The 23,372-nt window shown below is 34.3% G+C and overlaps 1 protein-coding gene across 5 annotated transcripts in view; it reads right to left on the bottom strand.

The window, feature by feature from the left end:
• The window catches only part of dnc (phosphodiesterase dunce), a 136,426-nt gene that overhangs the window by 41,069 nt on the left and 71,985 nt on the right, over nucleotides 1–23,372 (bottom strand). For 2 of the 5 annotated variants that reach the window (XM_029302907.2, XM_085480851.1), the window contains exons 3-5: nucleotides 21,820–22,008; nucleotides 20,047–20,079; nucleotides 18,808–18,828 (exon numbers count right to left, since the gene is read on the bottom strand). In XM_029302907.2, the coding sequence (XP_029158740.1) occupies nucleotides 18,808–18,828; nucleotides 20,047–20,079; nucleotides 21,820–22,008 (243 nt within the window). The remainder of the gene's footprint in view (nucleotides 1–18,807; nucleotides 18,829–20,046; nucleotides 20,080–21,819; nucleotides 22,009–23,372) is intronic. The other 3 variants (XM_029302908.2, XM_085480849.1, XM_085480856.1) reach the window with 3 other exon arrangements.

Below are 23,372 nucleotides of genomic sequence, written 5' to 3'. Positions count from 1 at the left end.
ATCAAAGCATAAAGCACGAAATACGCAATTCCGCACGAAAAAATCTCTAATTCAATAAATCTTTATACTTTTTACGATGAAAAAACTAATATACCATTCTGTAAGGTTGAGCCACGAAAATACGATGTTTAAATAAACTACATATATTTTTGGATATTTTAAAGATAAAAGAGAGTAGATCACAAGTAGATATGCAGAAATATTTATTTATTGAAAGACACTAAACAGCTTCTCGCACGTGTTTGCGATTTCAAAATTAAATTCAAAATAATTTTTATAATATAGGAAATAAATATTCTGAACTTCTATGAAGAAATTGCGATTTTTTTCATATATTTTATGATTGTTTCTTATGCATTTGAAACAGCTTTATATAAATATCACTGCCCCACTTCTATAGCGAGTATCTAGTTTTATCCGAATTGGATCCTATATACGCGAATCTACTAAATGTCACGTCGACTTATCGCGTATCGAATTTTATCCTCTTCTATTCCCATGGGCATTCAATACTTTCAGTATATATACGAATCTTTTTTTATTCGTTTTTTATTTGTCCCTGGAGTTAAGCGACCTCTTGTTTTCAATCCTCTCCGTATCAAGCATTATTTTACGTTATATATATTTCTCGCGTTACCATAACAATTGATAACACATGTGTGCATATTAACAATTTAGCATACTCGGAATTTAGTATAATTCGGGATGAAAGGTATATCCACATGTGTGTGTGTGTGTGTTTGCACGGTTACATGTTACATTGCTGACAATAATATTACGGAATGCACGGGTAAACGTACGTGCATAATAAGCAAGATTACAGGCATCAGACAAATCTTTCACGGAAGACTGCATAAAGTCTTCGTAAATGCATAATTCTCTGTGCATCCCGGTAACGATGTATAAATATCCACAACAGATTATATTATCTTTATTATATGTATGTATATATACACAAAAAAATAGTGTAAAAACTTACATCTCTGTAATCTCGATAAGAAGGCAACAGATTGCAGCTTCGAAATATTCAAATTGCATTGTTTCATTCGTTACAATCTGTTACAATATACCTTGTTAAAAAAATATACCTCTCGAAGGTTGCAACATGCGTCATAATCGATCATTGCTCCGAAAAAAAATCAAGAGTACACTGAAAAAAATGTGTTAACTTGACTAAACCTTTCAACTAAATATTATTTCGTTAATTGAACATATATAAATTTTTAAATTAAATTTAACATCTCAAATTTAACAAAATGTATATTTAACTTAAATATTAATATATGTAACAAAATTGTAATTAAGTTGAAATTTAGTCAAGTTAATAAAATTTTTATCAGCGTAATATTGCTCTAGATTTGCAGAGTTCGTGTATTTTCCGTTTCGTTTCTGCAGTTCTCGCAAGAATACATTACTGACAAATTTTTGCATACGCAAGAATAAATTCGCGACATAATCAATGTGCAATCATTATTCATTTCTATCTTTCTTCTCATCTCGGTGGAAGAAAATTACGTTTCTTCTTCGCGAAGAATATCACGGCGGAATAATTTTGGCAGTTACCCATTCCACCTCCTAGCTGAATTACCACGAATAACTCTCTTGATGCAACAAGAATCTTCGAGAATAAACAACGCCATTAAATAATTATCAATCAACCTTGTTTGTTTGGCGATATCGTAAATAGCGATGTAAATAAATTGCACTGCTAAAATAACAAAAAGAAGCTGTTGAATACTAATAACTACATGACTGAGTACAAATAACTTAAAATTATACTGCAGGTCAACATGCATTGCCTAACTAATTTACATTATATGATGAGATTATTGTATAAAGATTAAAATTGCAGTATCGCTTATATATGTAAAACTTCATTAATAACTTTATTACACTGTTACAGTTCATCGAGTGTTTGTGCAATTAACTTAAAATTGTCAAATGTAATTATATATGTATAAAATAAACTCATTCTCATACAATGTCATATACTTTCACATATATCTCAATTTATTGTAATTAAATAAAATATAAAGATTGATATTGCACAATATTGCATTATATAAATATTGCATTAAAAGATATATGCGCATGCACAATCTATTAAATATGCATATATCTATTAAAAGATTAATATTATCAATTATCGCGTGTAATTATAATACAAACTATCTTCAGGTATTCTTGGATATAATATCTCAAAGCGTTTTGAATATCACGTCATAACATGGGTACAAAGGTCTCGATCTAAAATTGGATGTCACAAGTGGAAGCCAAGAGAAAATCACGACACGCAAATGCTTAATATGAACAACAACTAGTGACGTACACCTTCCCTCTGTAATACACTAATGATATTAATATGCTGATTAAGTTGGGATATGCACAATTCCAAAATTAAAGAATCGCATAAGCGGATAATCTTAATTAATTGCCAACATAAAATTAATTAATTCAAGCATGTGTATGTACGTGCGCGCTTACAGATTAATTACATTATTTTTCATGTAACGTATTGTAGAAAGTAATTTTTTTCGAAAAAATAAAAATATTGCAAAAAAAAATATTTTACAATTTATATTTTTTGGGAATAATATCTCTAATAAATAATATCTGTGTAATCATTTTAATTGCGATATTACAAATTGACACGTTCCAGCATGTTCGGAAAGATATAATAATATATTTTAATACTTAAAAATTGATACGGCTCTTTTGTGAAAAAAAAACAATTTAATATATTTAGTATATTTTAATTAGACTCGCCTCTCCCTCGCGTGGGACTACGTGCAGGCAGATATATGTACACACGTGCGTTATACGTAGAATGAGAGCTCTCCTATAAATATTGCAGAAAGGTCATAAGCTACGAGAAAAGCCGATCACAAACCGTCTTCTTTATTAAACAAAAATTCGCGCCCTATTAATTATTAATTAAGAAAGTAATACTCTCAACGTCAATCACAAATCATAACAACAAAGAATCAAAATATAAAAGTCAAATGTTAAAAACAAGTGTTACGAGTTTTTTATATACTATTTTGACAACTCGAATAAAATGACTTTCTATAAATTTACTACAAAAATCTAAATAAAATTCATTTTCGCTTCATCAAAGTTTTTATTATCACAGTGCACCGTTAAAAGTAAAAATAAATACTCTGACATAATGATATATCTTCTTTTCACAGAACGTGAAAAATTTCCATCCAATATTTGATGGTTAATTGTATTTCTTCCGTGTTTTGCTAACGTAAAAAAATAAAAAAGAAGTAAAAAAAATACTCGTGCTTTCTCACGCAACGAGGATATAAAATGAGTCGGTGAGAGCAGAAACATTATACATTCTTTCTAGAAATACGTTTCTATCATTTCCAGTAATATCTGTATTGCGCGAGGGAATATCGTGGGTGGTTAGAGAAGGAAAGTCATAATAAACTCATTTCACTCGGTCCAGAGAGGAAACAAAAGTTGCACGAAATACGTGAAACGGGGCTTTCCAAAATATATACTTTGTACTGTCTTGTTTTTTCACGATCCGTCATCTCCGGGAAAAACGTACGATCATGCGACGTATACATTTGAACGATATCGTAAAAAATAATTTAAAAACATTTCATTTTTACGCGTCTATCATACTGATATCCAGTACGATCTAAATTTATTATTATACCTTTAATAAGATTAGCAACATAAGTCAGGAAATAATTAAGATGTGATATAAATCGGCCGAATAAAATCTGATAATATGCTTCTATAATACAAAGCCGCTGTATTATATAAAAGAGCTTAAGCTTTGTAATCCTCTTTAAATAAGGAAAAGTAAATAGCTATTCGAAGAAGCTGCTCAAATATTCGATACGCGTCGCGAATGAAGCTGTTGAAAGGACTAATAAGCGCAAAACTGTATGAGATCAACGTTCCTCGCATACCCTTTTCATCTTGTCACGGGTCAGACACGCGCGACGATCAATTGCGATGGTTGATCATACACAATGGAGTTCGACTACGAGGGGACTCGAAATTCGGAGCTTAATTTCGGTACGTATGTACGTATATGCGAGCACAAGCAAGGCGTTAAATGTGACAAAACTCTCGTACGCGCTCAAGAAAACAACTTGGCGCCACATGAATGACGACAGTGCTACAGCGGAGCAACGATGGTGTTTGTCTCTTTTCTCGAATCGATCTCTCTTCTACGAACGCCTGCGATAGGCAATAAAGCTTGATGGAAGTGCCACTATTCACAACTGCTGAACATGTGAAAAAGAAGTAGAAAAATCTACAAATGTTATGTAAAAGACATGTTTATTCTATGAAGTTTTTCTTTTCTAGCGAAAATTTCCTACATGTTTATGTCCTCTTTATCGAGTATTTTCTCTTTTATCTCTCTTACCTATAATATGCGTATTTTCAATTTTACAATAAATAAATAAATAGAAAAGAAGGAAAAGAGAAAATAAAAAATTGTGAAATTACATTTTCTCTTTCTCTCTCTCGCTCTTTCTTCTGTCAATTCTTCGATTTTGAGGTCAATTTTTATAAGAAAATTTAATATATGAAAATCTCTTTTCAGAATTATATATTTCTCGAAATCTTTATCGAATTTAATATTATTATTATTGCTTTTCCTGCAATAAAGTGGAAAATTTATACAAACAAAATCATTCTATTATTTATAATATGCATGTAATTGTGCACTTTGTTAAATAACTTGCTCTACTAAACTATTAAATTACTCTGTAACGAATCGAAACAATCAATGAATAAATCAATAAATAAATAAATTGGAGAAAGTTTGTATTCGAATACTTCAATGTTATCATTGTTATACTTTATCAACATCAGTTGCGCAATAATTCTTGCATATATTTAACAAATTTATGGCATTATTATTATGTAATATTATTTGTAATTAGTTATCCTTTGTCTACGTAATTACGAGAGATCAATCAAATTTCAAATTAATGTAGTATAAAGTATGAATTACTTGTCAGTAATAATTACTTTGTACGGTTATTAAACAATATAAATGGAATGCTCCTTTCTTAGTCTTTTCTGAAGATTTTAATCTACAAGAGATTTTCTGTACAATACAGCCGAAATTGCAGAAACGTTTATTATACGATTAACGTAGGAGCACTAACGCGTACAACGAAAAGCATTTTATCTTTCAACGGGAAAACAGTATTTTTTTTACACGACCGCGGTTAACCATTGAATGGTTTCTTTTATATACGTCAGAATGGTTACCGTGATGGTTATTTTCCGCGATCAATACGACCGAGATCCTGCTGGACTCTGTTGCAAAGCGCGAGAAAAAGATGCACATTCGCAATAAATTCGAATAGAATATTTCACGCAGCCACTCATACTTCAATTATAGAGACTTATAAACGTTATATGTTTTCAGAAATAAATATGTAAAAACTTAAAATTAAAAAAAATATCAAAAAAAAAAAAAAAAGAAAGAGATAGAGGAAGAAAAATTTGTTACGCAGATATGAATAATTAGTGGGAAAATCATCAGCATCATGTATATAATATTTTTGCGTAAAATATATGTACATATACTATTTTGCGGAATACTTAATTTGCGTAACACGCGGCAATGCACGGTGATATATGTATTTGATAATTTAATAATGTGGATTAATTAATTGCCGTGAACGATCCCTCGTTGTATGAAATGGACATATGTGACGCAATAATAATGAAATTATTTCGTACACGACGCGACGATCGATCTATGAGAATCCATCTATATAATGTAATTATGATGGCAGATCAATAACTCGCTGATAATGCAATAAAGGGAAACCGATAGCCAAATATTATGATTACGTAAGTCGGTATAAAAATGGATTTTGGAATGCAGGCAAGGTTGAAACGTACATAAAAGAGAGGAGCCACGTCGATTTGAGACCAGACAACGTCGTGCCGCGTTGACAAACTGACAAGCAAGCAGAATATGAAACGCAATATTCGTTGAATAACAACTGATTACCGGCGAGCAGTAAATGCTGATGCTCCCAAACCAGAGATATTTGAAATTCACATCATTCGCCTGCTTCAATACGAAATAATTTACGAAACAACTTCCGCTAAACGCGATTGTGAAAATAACATAATATTTCCAAGAATATACTATATCTTATTAAATTCTCAAAATATTTCTTCTTGATGAAAAAGAATTTAATGATGCAAATTTCTCTTAGTTTAGGAAGTTATAGTAAAGTATACTATTGTAGATTGTATATAAATACGTAATATCCGGTGAAAATTACTTAATGAATGCGTTGTTAGCGGAGAGTTCATGAAACTTTTATCTCATTTAAATAAGTCTAAATAACAAGTAGCGTCACGCGTATAAATTTCTAACACAAAACTTGCAAAGAATACTGGTGCTCGGTTACACGAACCCCGAGGGTTTCACATTTTGCTTTTAAAGTAAAATGCTTTTAAACTACATAGTAAGTTAAATCATACATAATCTTAATAAAATTCGCGTTTTTTATAATTGAGTTTCGTCGAAGTTCTTAAAATTTCGGAGAAACTAAATCGCACAATCTTGATATAATTGAATAATTTTTAACTGTCCACTGTTTAACATGGGTCAGTAGGTCAGACAACGTATTCAAGAGCTTTCACAAATACAAATAAAAACGCAAAATGTCACGTTCGTTGAATATTTGACGAACATGGCTAGTGAACCGTTCATAATGTCACGTTTTTTCGGTCTGAATATTAATCGGAATTTTATTTTTATTTCATCAGCGTTTAAATCAATGTTCAAACTCTAAAGTTCAGCCAATATATCAATTCGAGGTCATTACTCATAAGCTAGAAAGTATCTCGAGCATATACCTATATATATATATATTCTCGTTAGAAATTAATTAATATTTTTATAAAATTAAAACATTTTGTTTTTAATTACGACTGAGCTGCGACATTCGTAAGCGTGAGTTTACGAATATTTTCTGCTACAGTGCTCTAATTAACAACTGAAAATGTCCTAACGATGAAGAACGATACACCGTTATAATTTGTCTCTAAATATCAAGTTTTCGAAATAAGCAATTTTCATCCGTACGACACATAAAACTATAATCCTAGCACATCATCGTGTATATATATACATTTTCCCACAATGACGTAAATCTTTTCCTTGACCTCCTTATTCCGATGCACGTTCTCATTTATTCACGCATTGATTCAGCATAATTATCACGTTCACATAATCGTCGTGTCTTGTGTAGCTTAAGGATCCCGTTAAAATATCACACTGCCTCAAAATAGAATTCAGATCGCATATGAGCTCCTTAAATAACGTCCGATAATCAACTTGTACGGGAAATAACGATCGACCTATCGCGTTATCCCGCGTGATTGGGACACAAGCCAGGAAAGCGACGTGTTTCACGTGTCTGAGCGAATCAAGCGTCACGTATGGTCGCGGAATTCCGAACGATGAACGATATACGATTATTATTGGCGGTTCTCCAAAACGCGCGTCTACCCTCATCGCGATGTTCGTTAATCAGATTTAGCTTGTACTTGCCGAATGGCGCGCGCAAGTATGCCGAATTGATGTACTGCGGACTAATAAAATCGAGCGAGTTTCCGCGAGTTATTTTCTCTTGAACGTTTGCCAGAGCTCTTTTATGTAGCATTGCGCAATAATTAAAAGACCTGATACAATACGAAAAAAAATGTATATTGAGCGTTCAGAAATAAATATCTGAAAATAAATTTCTATTTAAAAAAAAATATGTTAATAATAATAATCATTTTTAGATACAAAGAATAAATGATATACGTCTGATATACGATAAAATGTGTGGAAAAAAAATCTTTGTATTAAACAGCCAACGCATTAATTCATGATGCGATTTTACATACATGAGATGTATCGTTTTATTCGAATTTATCAGCTGACGCGGATGCTCATATGATTCGTTGCGGCACGTCAAATAGTTTCGATAAAATATATTATTTTGCGTATTGTATTGTACGATAGAGTTTCAACTCAATCAAACTCAAATGTAACAAACTGTAGCAAGGTATCGCGCGATAGATGCATCTCGTATATGTTCAAGCTTTACGTCATCTCGCTTCGAATGCAATCTCGAATGTTCGTTGTTGCATTTCGAGATTATATTTCAAATACATTCGTTTGAGATCTTTATGCACGTTTTATTACATGCAAAACGCGACACTGAAAAAAGGAGATGGATTTATATTATTACGTAATACTCGTTAATTTTTCCGAAATTTACCCTGCAAAAGCCTCTATACTGACGTAAAACAAAAATTACAAATATCTCCATTCTTTGCGTAGATAACGATACATATGACGTAACGTATTCACAATTTATATTTACAAAAATCATGTACACAATTTTGAAAAAAATTACTAAATTAATAAATATTTATTTCCATACTGTCTAAACAATATTTATTTGAAGCAAATAAATATTTATCTGTTTTGAAAAGGATTTTCTTATATGAAATAAATATTTTTTCACATTAAATCAATATTATTTCAAATAAATTATTTACTAAGCAGTATTGAAATCAATATTTATTCGAATTCAATAAATGTTTTTTTGCAAAATACGTAGGCCATATTTGATCTCAAAATTGTACACCCACGTCGCACAGAAAAAGAAAAATGCGAGACAGATTCCTCTTTTTTCACTCGTCACCGGAGAAGTATGAAAATCGTCGAACGCGAGGGAAGAACAGACTTACAAGTCTCTCTTGTCGAAACATTGTTCCCAGAAGAGCGCCCTCCTGGGCGGTCGAACTCGCAGGGCGGAAGTCGACATGGTCCTGGGTAATCCGCCCGTCGCGCCGATGCCGGCATTCAAAGCGGGCGAGCTCATACCGCCTCCGCATCTCTTCAAGCCGCCGGTCGACCCGACGAATTCTATCAAGCCGCCGCTGGAGTCGGACATGGCGTTACACATTATTCGTGCTGCTCATCCGCATCCCGATCGATCGACCTAACGCCATTCTTTCGCCCCAATTTCGCGACTTGCACGTTTTTGTTGCACGTAGCGTTACAGATTCGTGCGTTACGATTCGTGCGACCGTAGGATCCTACGTCTCTTCATCGCGCACAGACGACTCGCGGACGCGATTCATGATGCCCCTTGGCCACGTAACCAGCCGAGGAAAGGACGCATATTTATACGGATGGATGTCGACGCGATCGATGGGGGTTGCCGCGAAAGGGCAAGGCCGCGTCGCGTCTCTCTTCTTTGTTCAATATCTTCGGGCCGTTTCACCCGATCGGAGGAAAGGGACCCATCGAGGAGGCGGACGGAGAGGCGGAGGTTGAAAGATGCGCCGCGACCACACAAACTCCGGAAGGTCACGATTACGTCACTCGACGATGCGCTATATCGAGGAAAGTGTCGTGATATCAGTGACAAAGTACCATCTCGATTGCTTTGTTGAACCCGGCTTACGAGACTCGAACAAATTTTGCAAGGTTTGCTAATTAACATCGAACGAGACGCGACGAGGAATCTTCAACGAGTATATATTATTCGAAGCCTGATTTAATTAAATTTAATATGAGATTCGCCTTACGCGAGATTATAATAACGTAGAAATATATGTATATCTTCTACGAACCCATATGATCCATTATCCAATATCATTTGGAAATGATATACGGCCGTACGCTAAAGCACCCTATTATCGCGTGCAAAGGAAATTTAATTACACTAAAATTTCAATTTGATCAAACACTATTATAATTATCAATATCAATGTCAATTCGCTAAAATTTTCATTTAATTTAATTCGAGTAAAAACACATGTTAATACTGTCATGTACGATATTATTTTATTATACCTCGTCAGATAGATAACTCGTGATACGACGTAAGTCCCTGATTAAAGCACAGATTACCACTCAAGGTTGCTACATTAAGTAATACCGCACCGTGATCTCGTAATAGCGATAATATCGTCAGTGATACGTTTGCACGTGCGTAAATATACGGCTATATTCAGAAAAAAAGCATCAAGAGCGAGATCGTCAAATTTCTTTCTGAAATATTATTTAATTTATGCAAAAATAAAGATTATCATGTGTCACGATTCGTAAAGAATTTTTGTATAATTTCGAAATACGTTCGCTTATCGAAGAATAAAATACGAAATTCCTTCTTCGATCGCATTTCGTTTTAAGTAATAAAGTCCTAACGATAAGAGATAAAATGTACTGTTGCTCGTAGACTACTATCGAACAATATTGCGTTAGGAACAATGGACGGACCCCGTTTTATCAACCATGCTATCGGCTGCACGGCAATAAACCAGACCAAGTGCCAACTTATCCAAATTAGACTAGATCCTCCCGTCACTGTCGTTTGGCTCAACAGTCCCTTTATCTCGAAAATTAAGCTGGCAGTGGTAAATTGGCGCGCGACGCCTTGACCAGGTTACAAATTGTGCGACGTAACCGTCCGATCGAAAATACGGTAATGCGAAGGCAAATAAGAGTACTATCTCGTAAATAAAGTCAGATTAGCGGGAGACATCGGATTGAATATAACGTTTCTTGCGCGACGCAAAATAATTCAATAAAAAGATCTAATATAATTTTTAAGTACAATATATTTAAATGAATTAATAAGATTTATTTTATTTTCGATTTTCGTGTTTATTATCAAACGGAGAAAATTTAAAAAATTAACATATTTTCGGCGTCTCGATCTTCTCGCGATAAGCGATCTTTCTCATGATAAGCTGTAAAGTAATGCGAAAATTGGCCGGGCGTTAAAGTTGCTGAACGTACATAATTATACGCCGACGATGAATTAGCATATTAGTCGCGAGCAGCGACTTATTACTGGAGGAAAACCAGCACTCGGAGAGTGTTATTTTACGCGACGTTGAATGTGTCACTAACCATGAATATGCCGTAAACATATTTCCGTTACGAAGTATGCAGTGTGTATTTGAGAGACCGCAATGTTCATCTTTCATTCGCGTAGCGATCGAATGAAAACAATGCGGAAATGAGTCGGTGAAAGAATGTTAGACGTCCGCAACGAAAAATGTTATTTCTTACGTTTTATCTGGTATTTCATTATTAACACTGGCGCGCTTTTTCTTCTGATTTACGCGTACTTGAAGGAGAGAACGATATAAAGAATGAGGAATCTAAAATAAATACGGTAAAACGAATTAATAAACGCGAAACGCAAAAAAATTATCTTTACGAAAAATTTAATTACATATAAAATTTGAACACATTCTAGGTGCATAATTAAATTTTTGTGAAGATAACTTTTTTGCATCCCTCTTTTTGCGCACTTCTTTATTAGCTCGTTACTGCATTTATTTTACAATGTATTATTAAAATCTATTTGTCCTTGGCAAATACAAAAGAATTGATCGAAAAAACGCTTTTATATCCGTTAGGCTTTGCTGCATTTAATTTGTTGTGTCTCGATTCATGCATGTAAGGTCAATGTCACGTGAAGATATATACTTCGCAAAAAAATGTATACTTTGTAATTTAAATTTAAATAATCATATTGCTACTACAATAAAACTACAAATAAAAATAGATATTGCATTAAGTTTAATCCGAATAGATTATAGAATAATCTGATAAAATAAGGATAAATATAGAAATATCGAGGATTAACTTCTCATAAGTTTATGAGCAAAATAAGAGTCAATTTTAAATGTGTAAGAAATAAATGAAAAAAATTTTAAGATACTTTTATAAGATCGGAAATTAAAATTTATGAAGAATCTAATCTTGTCTTTAAAAGAAGATTTTGTAATAAAAGCAATAATAAAGTTTTATGCGATTCGTGATATCGTTAAGTAATATTCAATCTATATTCGAAGGAAATTTCTCTCGATATGAGTCCTTCATGACCGTCGAACAGGTCTATAAATACAAACAGCTTTTCACGTCGAGGTCAAAAGAGGTACTTGACACCCCTTAGGAATGTCGATGACTGCATTTCCGATAATCCCAATAATAGTATGTGGAAAAGTTTCAGAACACACGCGCGACCACTTTTTTTCCCCAATCAAATTGGACGCATCTCGTAATATATTTAAAGAATTTTTCTCCGAAAAATTTCTATTAACAAAAATCTAAAGTTCAATCAATCGTTCGATATCTTATCTTCGTAGTACGAGGAAAAGGTAAGTATCTATATATTTGAAATTGAGAAAACGACATGTGACGCGGCGCGATACGCTTCTTGCATATTTATAGAAAACTTGTAAACACATTACAGATAATAATGTAACAACGATGATGCACGATGTTTTCAAGTTTCTTGAAACTTTAATTACAAACCCGTAAAGATATGTCTCTGAGCGGAAAACACTCAAAATGACTACAATTACTGTCACACTACCGATAACGCATAACTCATTTTTCCATGATTGGTCATACTACGTTACTCGCAATTGCGGCGTCGCTTAAAATGTAATCATTTTGCGCGATTACTTCATCATATCTGCGAGCATATTTCGAAAACTCCACATTATATATTTATATATGTAGAATAATTCTACATATATGTGTGTATATATATATATATATATATATATATATATATATATATCGCTGATGCAAAAGCTATACGAGATGTGGCATCGGACACAATAGTAGAGAACTTTATTACGCGATCTCCATCGAGATTCCAACGAAATACTCCGCGAGAAATGTCATAATTACATAATAACGTTTTGTAACTTTTGAAATCCGTGAGAGCCTTGTTGCTCCTTTTCCTTTTCTCTCACGTGCACAGAAGACATCGAACGACAAAGTAATCCAAGCGCAGATGCTATCGCATTAACGCGGTAGCATCTGTTTAGATTCAATTAGTTTTTATCCCTTTATCAGATTATTCATGCATTAACTTGCTTCAATCTACGTAGCGACAAATATTATCAGAAAATTGTGGTCTAATCGGCGAGATTCGCTTATAACACTCGATGTTAGATGCCCCTCCCCATATTTTAACAGAAAATGCGTGTCTTTAAATTATATCGGAGCATTATCGATCAATTGATGTTATGTGTCGCGAACAATCAGCCGAAGGATTAATCAAGATTTTCGGAAGTGGGTTCACACGTCGCAGTCCTTTGTGACGGGCAAAATCTTCTCGTCTCGAGATCTCATATAATCGCGGGACGTTATCGATCATTGATAAAACCATATGTCATCGAAACTACGAAATCTCGTTTGTACTGCGATCGCGTACGCGATAAAAAATGATAAATTACATTCAAACAAATGTCACTTGGAAAATTAAAGACGTGACGCTTTTGCAACGAGAGGGATTCGCGACGTATTTTCGGATACGCGATCGAGTTGGGGGTGAAAAACTGTTGTCTGTCTGCCGACAGAATTTCTCCCTTCGTCGTGCGTCACGCACAAACAGCTATCAACGAAAAACTTTCGATTGACCCGGCAACTTGCCATACAGTTTCGCGTGTATGCGACTGACTATCTCGTTAAGCGAACTGTCCAACTTCAAAGGGCAATTTCAAACTCGTGATATCGCCCAATGAGTAGTGGATCGTGCGCGAATTCCTCCCCGGAATCCGGGATAACCGGGATAGCTAGTGATACTTTTTTTTTTTCACTATGAGCGCCCAATTACTCGTATAATGAAAAGTCGATATCGCGCACGCGGTTGTGTCGCGCAACAGCGAGATTAAATACGAGCATGTGCCTTCGTGTGTAATAAAGCCCCGAGATACATTCCATAAGATATATTCTCACTTTTCACTGATTAAACTTATCTACGTGCTTTGCTGATGTTTGTACCTTCTTCATCAATTATATAAATTACATTTACGTATTTTTACATATATAATTATAATAATATATTGTGCTTAATGCATATAATACAAAAATATTTCATTTATAATTATATTATGATAATTAGTTTTTTATATTTTGTAAAAAACAGAGTGACACAGTTAAATTGAGAGAAAAGGTAAGAGTTTTCTCTAAAAGTTGTAAGTTTATTATTTCAATTTTACTCAAATTTGGTATCTCCACGTTCGCTTTTTTAAAAGAACGCGAGAATTTCGACGCGCACCGCCGTTTATAAAATCCTCGCCGCGGATTCTAAAATTATCCAAATCTCTCGCCGCGTTAGGCAACCTCGCATGGAAAGTCTCGTTCGAGTCTCTCACAAAACACATCCGGAAACTTTCCCTTTCTCCGGAGCTCTCTAGAACCTCGATCTTTACCTTCTTACGCGCACGGCTGGCGTTTTTTGTATTTTTTTCTTTACTCGCGGAATGACACGCGCGAGACTTAATACGTCCAAATTCGGAAAGAGAGAAAGAAAAAAAGGGAGGAAGAAGAAGCCGCGAAATTTTCCCGAGAAAATCGCGTCGCGCGCGTGCGAGAGTCCGAACCTGTATTGTCGTCGAACACCTCGTGTTTGCCGCGATGTCGAACTGGCCGGGGTGTTCTGGTTTCGCAGAGATTTCCCCCCCGGATCGGGGGTGGTGAGGTGGGGGGATTTCCCGGCGGCGATGATTTGAGCGGGAAGCATGCGCGCGCGGACACTGCGCAACTCGAGTTCCCTTCCGCTTTGCGACCGGCTACGAGAATGGAGCCGTCGCTCTTTCAAGTGATAGAACGAATGAATAAAGATGGACTCTTGGATATGTGCTTTACGCGCGTACCGTCCATCCGGTATAGTTGCAGAGTTGTAATTACCACTATCGAGAGGACCCGAGTTTAGAAAAAAATAAAAAAAAAATAAAGGGGATGATGTTCCCGAGAGATGCTGCAAACACATGTTTTATACAGGATATCCCTGATAATTTTATAACAAATTCGGTTGGATGTATTTACTAGTGCGCACTTGGTGCATATAAAGATTTATCACACGCAAGTTCACAATGGCACAAGTAATTAGAAAGGAAAATAATTAATACTAAGAGCTCTTATTATCATTATTCATATTCAACCACAATAATAATAGCTCTTAGTATTAATTATTCTAATTATTTTATTTTTAATAACTTATTTCATTGTGAAATGATATGCAATAACCTTTATGTGCACTCAGTGCACAATAGTGCATCCAACCGGATTCGTTATTAGATTCTCTTTGAGTATTCGTCTCTCGTTATCAGGTGAGTATTATTTAGATGTTATTCGATATAAAATCGCTGCGATTATTAATTCCAAATAAGACAGAGAATTTCAAAGTTATAAAATATTTCAACGCAATGTATGGCTGTAATCTCTTTTTGCTAGCGATCCTTGAATATGTGCGATATTCCAATGTCTCTTCATTTGTTTACGCTGGATTTGCAGTTGTAATTAACACAACAGGTACCGCAATGCATAATCGACAAATTATTTTAATTATGACTGCACAATCTGCATACTGAGCAAAACATCGCCGTATGTTCAATGCATTTTAATTCACGATATATGAAAATTATAATAAAAAAATATATATGCTCGATAGAAAAGCAAATATTTTGGTCGAGCAATGTCTCATCAAATTTAATGTTACTGTTAACTTTCAAGATAATGAAGTAAAGATTGATCAATTCGATCATCGACTTTTTGGATGCAAAGGAAATTTTAAAGATAATTAATCTTACAAATCACATACGTATATATTTAACAAATAAATAGATGCTATTGTGAAAGATATTATAAGAGATTCCGAGTGTGCTAATGATGCTAGTGTTGAACGTCATTGCTTTGATCACTTTGCAACAATATTTCACGCCACGTTGTTTCGAATGCTCAAAATTTCGAGTCACTAATAATACAAATTTAAATAATAAAACGTTCTTTACACTTTATCAGGGAGAAAAAAATACTTCCTTTATCGTTTTGCGCAATACGTCACTCACGAGAGATCGGACGCGTGATATTGTATGTCGAACATCGCGCAAGTCACCGTAAAGTGTTTTTCTCTGTCGCAAAAAAGAAAAAAAATTACGGATGTGTTGTTCGTTCGTACCTCTCCGACGTTAAGAGGCACTATTAATGATCTCGAAATCGCCAAGATTCACCTAAGTGTATTTAATCTTTCTAACTCAGATAAAAAGGCACACTTATCGGGTAACATCGTGTAAATACGATTAGAGTTATCAACATCTTTCAACTATCATTAAAGAGATATTATATATATCGCATTTTTTTAATACTTAAATCGTATTTTTTTTAGAGGCTCCGAATTTTAAAGAGAAATTATTATTTCTTCGTTACAACGCGGATAAATAAATTTGCATGCTCTTACGAGTATAAAGCATATTAAAAGTTATAATCCTTTTGCTTTTATATTTTCTGTACATCGTGTCTTAAAGTATAAATGAATGCGCAAACAATTTACATATGCTAAAACACTCTTTGCACCTTTCAAAAATTACATATTCTATCTTTCTCTTTCTCATCAAAGCAAGGATTATGTAAAAGATTGCAAAAATAGACCCGTCTATGCACAGACTGAAAAAATACGGTTATATTATCTAAGTCTTTTAATATTTTATGCGCCAATAAATATTGATTTTTTTAATGAAATTTGCATTTGATAGATATATCACACACGTACATACCCTTCTTTATGTGTATAAATGTTTTTCTTTTCTTCGCGTGAAGCTATCAAGAATTATGTAACCAGAGACCCTCGAAAACAGCTGTCTGCTTGTAGAACGATCACTCAATTTCCGCAATTGGACGAATAAATAACGTGTCGAATAAAATTATATAAAAAAAAGATAGAAACGCGCGCGCGTTCGATAAAAAAGTAAATCGTACATATTTCTGATTCTACTTCTGAATTCATTAATTCAAAGATGACATTTTAATATGCCATAATAATACATTTTAAGATGTAGTATTTTTATATATTTAATTGAAAAGAATTCTTGAATAAAGGAGCAACGAATAACGGGATTGCAGTCGAGAATTATTCGCAACAAGTAAACAATTCTATTGAATTCGTAGTGTCGCGTAAAACAGCGTAGAAAGCTAACGAATGCCATAATTAAGCGCATTCAGTCTGCCTAGTTTATATCGTCGGATAGGTCACGGGTCGCACTGAATCGCACACATGCAACACAATGTGATCAATTGTACGTTTTTCTTTTTTTTTTTTGTGTTTTCTACAAATGTAGAAATCTTGCAAGCAGTATCATTTCACCAAACAATGAAGCAAACAGATACGATTGTAACAGATCTATTGTGACAAATTTCTGACGATTATCGAATAAGATCGTACTTGGAGAATTAATTCCATCGCTTATAGATGAGCCATTCAGCTATTTTCATTCAATCTGAGAAATTTAAATTGGACGTCCTCCAGATACATGGTTTGAAACATATATGACTTTGATAGATCGCTCGCGTTCCTCTGGCAACCTTCCGACTGATTTATGCTAATAATTAAATGAATTTTATATTCCTATACTTCATTCGATTATCTCGAATATGTTATACGCGCCGTGAATGACAAAATTTCCGCGAGGGAAAAAAGTATGTTGGTATATATGTCCGGAGAAGAGACAAAGTTTATAACACACACACACACATATATATATACTGTTATACGAGGCGTAACCCTCTTACAAGAGCAATGTTCCATTGTATTCTCGTGTGCAGCGAGACTAGCGGTGTTTCCTGTGCGATCGTAAACGAAGCTGGTAGTTAAAGTTGTTACATACCACTCGCGTGTGTACAAGCACATGCCCACGAAGTGTCGTTAACGGTGATCGAGTCGTGACGCCAGAAATAATCGCCGCGCTCATCGGAAAATCTAATTTCAAGCCTGTCAGACACAATTTCCGCGGGCCGCGTTTAGCAATCTTCCGTTCGCAACAAATAAAGACTTAAATAATTAAATTCTTAATTTACCTTTTACTATTTTAATATTTTCACTCCGGCAAAGTTATTATCAAGTTACCGTTTCTGCTTTATATAACAATCGATCCGGAAGAGAATAGAAACGGAAAATAATAGATCGGAAAAATGTGCTTTATTCCTATTTGTATTGATTCGCCGAAATATATTTTTCAAAATATATTCCGATGAAGAGAAATTTTTCATAATTTCATTATATATCTCGGTTTATGTGCGAAAAGATATTTTTACACTATCAAGTGTAAAACTTTTAGTGTAATATAAAATGTGTACAAGTGTTTCTGGAAAACGATAGGCGTTTATGTGTCATGACATGCAAGTGAATTGCATCCTATGCTATCAATCGGCGTGCGTTAACGCCACTTTAGATAAAAATATTTGCACAGTCTGCAGTCCCTCTCGTGTGCACTCGCGTTGCACTCATTCCAACATAAAATGAGATCCGCATGCGAAACTGTGTTGTCACAATGAAGAATAATAACTGATATATATATAGTACAGTAATCGCAAAAAATATATATATGTATATATAATTGCATAAAACATTATCAGTTCGTATCTTGCAACGTTAAGAAATAATTTCTCATTATTGTATAACTGCATAAAAAAATGCTTTTCCATTAGATCGGCAATTTATCATTCGCTAGTATCATTATATGATGTCGTGCAAGAAGCTTCCGCAATTTTAATTCTCCCAAATCATATCTTTCCGCCGAGATGAGCATAGATAAAAATCGTTGAAATCTATTTTTGTAAAATAGAAGATATGATGCAATTATATTGTGATAAATTTAACGTTAATCACGATAGTGCACGAAACACGCATTCATCCAATCATACAGTTTGTAACGACATCGCGAACGAATACGCTTAAATTACGTGATGTGATGCAAACTTACCTGTACTGATCGGTAAATATCCTGAAAATAAGAATTCATATTTATTCGACAACGTTCAACTATGTTCAGCATGCGGTTAGTATACTTATGCTTAACTCACAAAATATACGAAAGGTTATCATAATCGCGCTCGCAAACGTTACATCGTATTATCGTCAAGTTCGTTTCACCGCGTATGAAATAAAAAATTTCCAGGCAAAAAATTGATAGACAAGCGCATCGTCTAATTTTGCATATAATTTGGCGACATATTCAAAACTTTCAAAATAAAAAAATCGGCAGCGAAACAATATTACTGCACGCAACAAATAATCTTCATTAATCATATCTTTGCGATTCAAAAATGATGCACAAAACTCCATGTTAGATTTTTCCCATTTTTGGCCATCTAAATCTACGCTATAAATATTAGCAATGTAGCTATATTATAAAGTATGTTATATCATAAGCAACGTTGCTGTTAAATATACAATATATAAGCGCAAGATTTATATTATCTTATGCTCTAAAGCTGTGTGTGTTCGCTGCAATGTGTATATGTATGTGTGTGCATGTGTGTGTGTGTGTGTTCGCTGCAGTGTACGTGTGATAGATGCGAACTTGTATGGAGTTTACTCGGTCCCGTAATTAATGGATGATCAAGAAATAATCGAGGAAATATTGACGGATAATATAATTGAGAAATAATAAAGAACCACTATATAGTTTTGATATAGTTGTAAGCGTGGATTATATTGTCATAATTTTGCCATTTTTTTCTAATCTGATAATGAACTTTAATAGAGAGCAATCAATAAAAAATATCAAATTAAATTAATAAAACGATAATCGCGCATCAAGTTAAATTTTTTAAATTCACCCTTTTAATTCTCTTTCTTTTGACAGACAATTATAGCTGCGATTTTAGTGATAGTGTGGCGCAAAATCTCGTCTCTAAGTGACTACACTACAGAAAAATTGCATTAAGATCGGCATTAATTAATTAAATTTAGCGACAGATAGGCGACATCCGTAAAAATGTTAAACATAAAATCTCATAATATGATACGAACTCTACACGAATAAAGTGTATAGAATTAATCGAGGAACGATTGTCCAATTGTATATTATTCAAATATTATTTGATCGTCGTATTACAGCGATCATTGTCATGCACAAGGATACAGAACGACTTTGTTAGTGTAGAGTTCGAATGTAAAATAAAACGAGATGAGTTAGATAATAGGATCGAGTACATACGCTCGCTCAACAGGAAGCTCTGTCTCTTTGAACCTGCAACCCAAGGATCACATACATCATATCGTCACATCCCAACATCCACTAGCGACGATAAAACACTTAAGTACAATAGATGATAGGTGATGCTTCTAAATTGCTTCTAACTTTGCATCAATATATGCAATATTATCGTACTAGATTAAAACTTTGCAAATATTGTACAACGACTAACATTTTACTCTCTTGCACGTATTAATATTATTATCATAAAATTATAACGCTATCTACGATAGCATAGGTAGAAGCATCATCTCGTCGATCATCTGGGCGATAGAATGCAAGTGAAATAGTGTGATATGAAGAAAAAAACTAATAAACATCATCGTTATCAAAAGACTACGAAATTGATCAAGGTACATAAAAGCACGAAGATGAATCATGGATTGTTTGCGTACAGTTGTAGGACTATAGTAGTAAATTCCAATTGTAGGCAACGAAGAGATCGTTCATCTTAATTTAGTTGCAAAATTGTAAAGTCAAGTTTGTCAAACACGTGTCATAATTAGTATGCATTGATATGCAACGTGTTAATCATTTGAATACCCGTCTAGGTAGATAACATAGTATCTTGCCGCGATAAGCAATCCCGGCGCCACCGACAAGAATCTCCTGTGTTATCCACCAGGTTCATCGAGTAATCTACCAAAGTTCCAACCAGTTCCAACCGTAGTGAAACTTTGCAAGAGGCACCTGCATTATCGATACGCGTTCCCTTCGTTGCCGCAAAAATGTCCTCACAACCTCCAACGATACTACAGATTGGCACCAAATGATTACCAGCTCGTTTCTCTTGCCATAAATTCAGATACGATAAATATTAGAGCAAGAGAGAATTGTGTATCACATGATTCATATATTTTTTTTTAATAACCAAAATTTCAGGCGCGAAAATGTAAAACAGGAACGTGCCGTAATGTGTGCATGCATATTAGAAATTTTATATAAAACATATGTGTATATTACAATGTAATTTTGAATTTTAAGCAAAACAATTCTTAAAAATCAATAGTCCAAATTGCAATTTAAATGAATAAATAAGGCAGAATGGTTCTTTGTACACGAAACATTATATTAATTTGCCACGTTTTCATAATCGTGTGAACGCTGCTTCGACGTTTATGATTTTGTATTTTTAACGAGACGGGTTTTAAATTAAATTCTGAGATTTGTACATATTTTCATGTATCGTTTACATAAAAAAATAAGTTGTGGAGAAACTTGTTTAGTAAAATAGTTCTCATGTAAATATCGATTTATTATTTAGTACGACTTCTAGAGCAAAGTATAGTTGAGTATCCAACAGAAAAGCTCACAAAAAAAATATCGCTAGATCGAAGATAAAAGAAAAATATAAATCATAAAACGATTAATGCGTTCACTTATAAACGTGCATTCAAGTGCAACGTGAGAAATGTCATTATAAGATCACACGCCTAATAAATAATTAAATAACCGAGACGTGTCATCATAAATCACGTGTGACTTTCGACTCTTCCCAGTCTCGATATATTCACTGTAATACCAATAAATCCTCCTTTACGCGCGCGGTCAAATGGGTATTACGATTTTTTCGCCCGAGCAACGTCGAAGCAGCCTTCCTTCGATACGCGTTGTCTTGGCGTTATTCACATATAAGCCCGATCGATTTAGGGATAATCGATTTATAACGCCGTAACGCGGTATTTCGCGCGCGCGAAGAGATGGGTATATCCATTGAAAAATAAGGCTGCTCACCTCTCGCTGGCGATGGAACTGTTTCGAGACATCGACTTCGGCGACATCTCGAAGTCGCTGTCGCTTCGGTACAGGAAGCTTTCCCTTCTCTGGGGCAGTGTCTGAAGAACGAGTCCCGCGCTCGGCGAGGCACCGCCACCGCCGCCGGCGCCGCCGTCCAATGTCGAGGCGCCATTTTCCACGTCGAAACTGTAATGAGAAATGTAAACCCTCATTAGAGAAGCGAGCTGAACATTTTTCACCCCGTAAAACTCGCGCGGCGCGCAAAATTGTCTTTCCAATACCCGGGGGATGAACAACTTTGCGCGACTCTTTTTTTCCTTTATTTTATATCAGCGAGAGAGACACGGTTGAGATTCACATAAACCCTAATGAATTTTTCTTCACCTCGACAGGTTCTGATACGATAAAACGGGTTTATGAATCGTACCGTGTCGTCACCTTAGATCATCGCATGGGGACACAAAATGTGGCCTTCGTTTCATAATCGCGTAGGATGAAGAGTATGACTATAATATAATATTGCTTCGATATTTTGAACATGATGAATGGAGCACGCGCGCATTGAAATATATTGATAGCAAGTCCGGACAACTTGATGAATTTCTATAATCTATAAATGTGTAAAATGTGTATCATGTGCTTGGCACTCTGTATAAAGTAATAAATAAAATTAATTAGCTTTTCTTCGAAACGTGTTTTTCTGGTACGAGAAAATATATTTATAAAACGCATTTATTTCATTGTTTCAATTAATATCTTGTCTCTTAAATTTTTTAATCAACTGTATTATTGACTTATATGCATTTCTCACTGCAAATAATGACTGAGATTAACTTCATGTCCAACTTTCGTTGGGATTCAATGAAAACAGCTATTCGATGTTTTCAATTCAACACATGTAGGCTCGTACGCGAACCAAAATAGATGCATTGGAAGTTGAGAAACATAAGTGGAATAACGCTTTTATAAAAATAAATATCTCTGAGATAGCCTACACGAACGCGGCCCATTTCGCAATAAAGCAGCGTGAAAAGAATGCACTATTTTTCAACGTCCTGGAAACGGTACATATGTTGTACCTATGTTCCGTGAAACAATTCGATATATCTCGAACTTTAATTGAATTTCGGACACCAACTCAAAAAAAAAAAAAACTAATACTATACGCCTTAAATAATGGAATCAAACTTCGCCATATGTACTTATTTTTATATTGATTTTAAAATAAATTAATTACATTAATATAAAAATAATTTTTTAAGTATTATACAGTATATTACAGTATTTAAGATCCAAGATTCAAATCGAAAAGAAATTAATTATGCGGAATATCGCAGTCGCCGGATATGATCAACATGTTGCAGATAGAAAAAAAATTGTCGACAGGGCTAAATCTAGATAAAGCGCAAAATGCGTGGTAAAATCTTCCTCGTTATACTAACGAGGGCAAGCATCTCCTTACCAGCCAAGAGACGTTGAGTTGTATCCTTTTTGGCTCACGTTACGTCATAAATACATCTAATTAAGGCACGAGAGAATTATTAACTGGA

The sequence above is a fragment of the Nylanderia fulva genome, unplaced genomic scaffold (assembly GCF_048542155.1).
Source record: "Nylanderia fulva isolate GAGA-0341 unplaced genomic scaffold, ASM4854215v1 Scaffold1, whole genome shotgun sequence".
Taxonomy (NCBI): domain Eukaryota; kingdom Metazoa; phylum Arthropoda; class Insecta; order Hymenoptera; family Formicidae; genus Nylanderia; species Nylanderia fulva.
The sequence above is the reverse complement of the archived record's forward strand: the minus strand, read 5'-3'. Positions and strand labels throughout refer to the sequence as shown.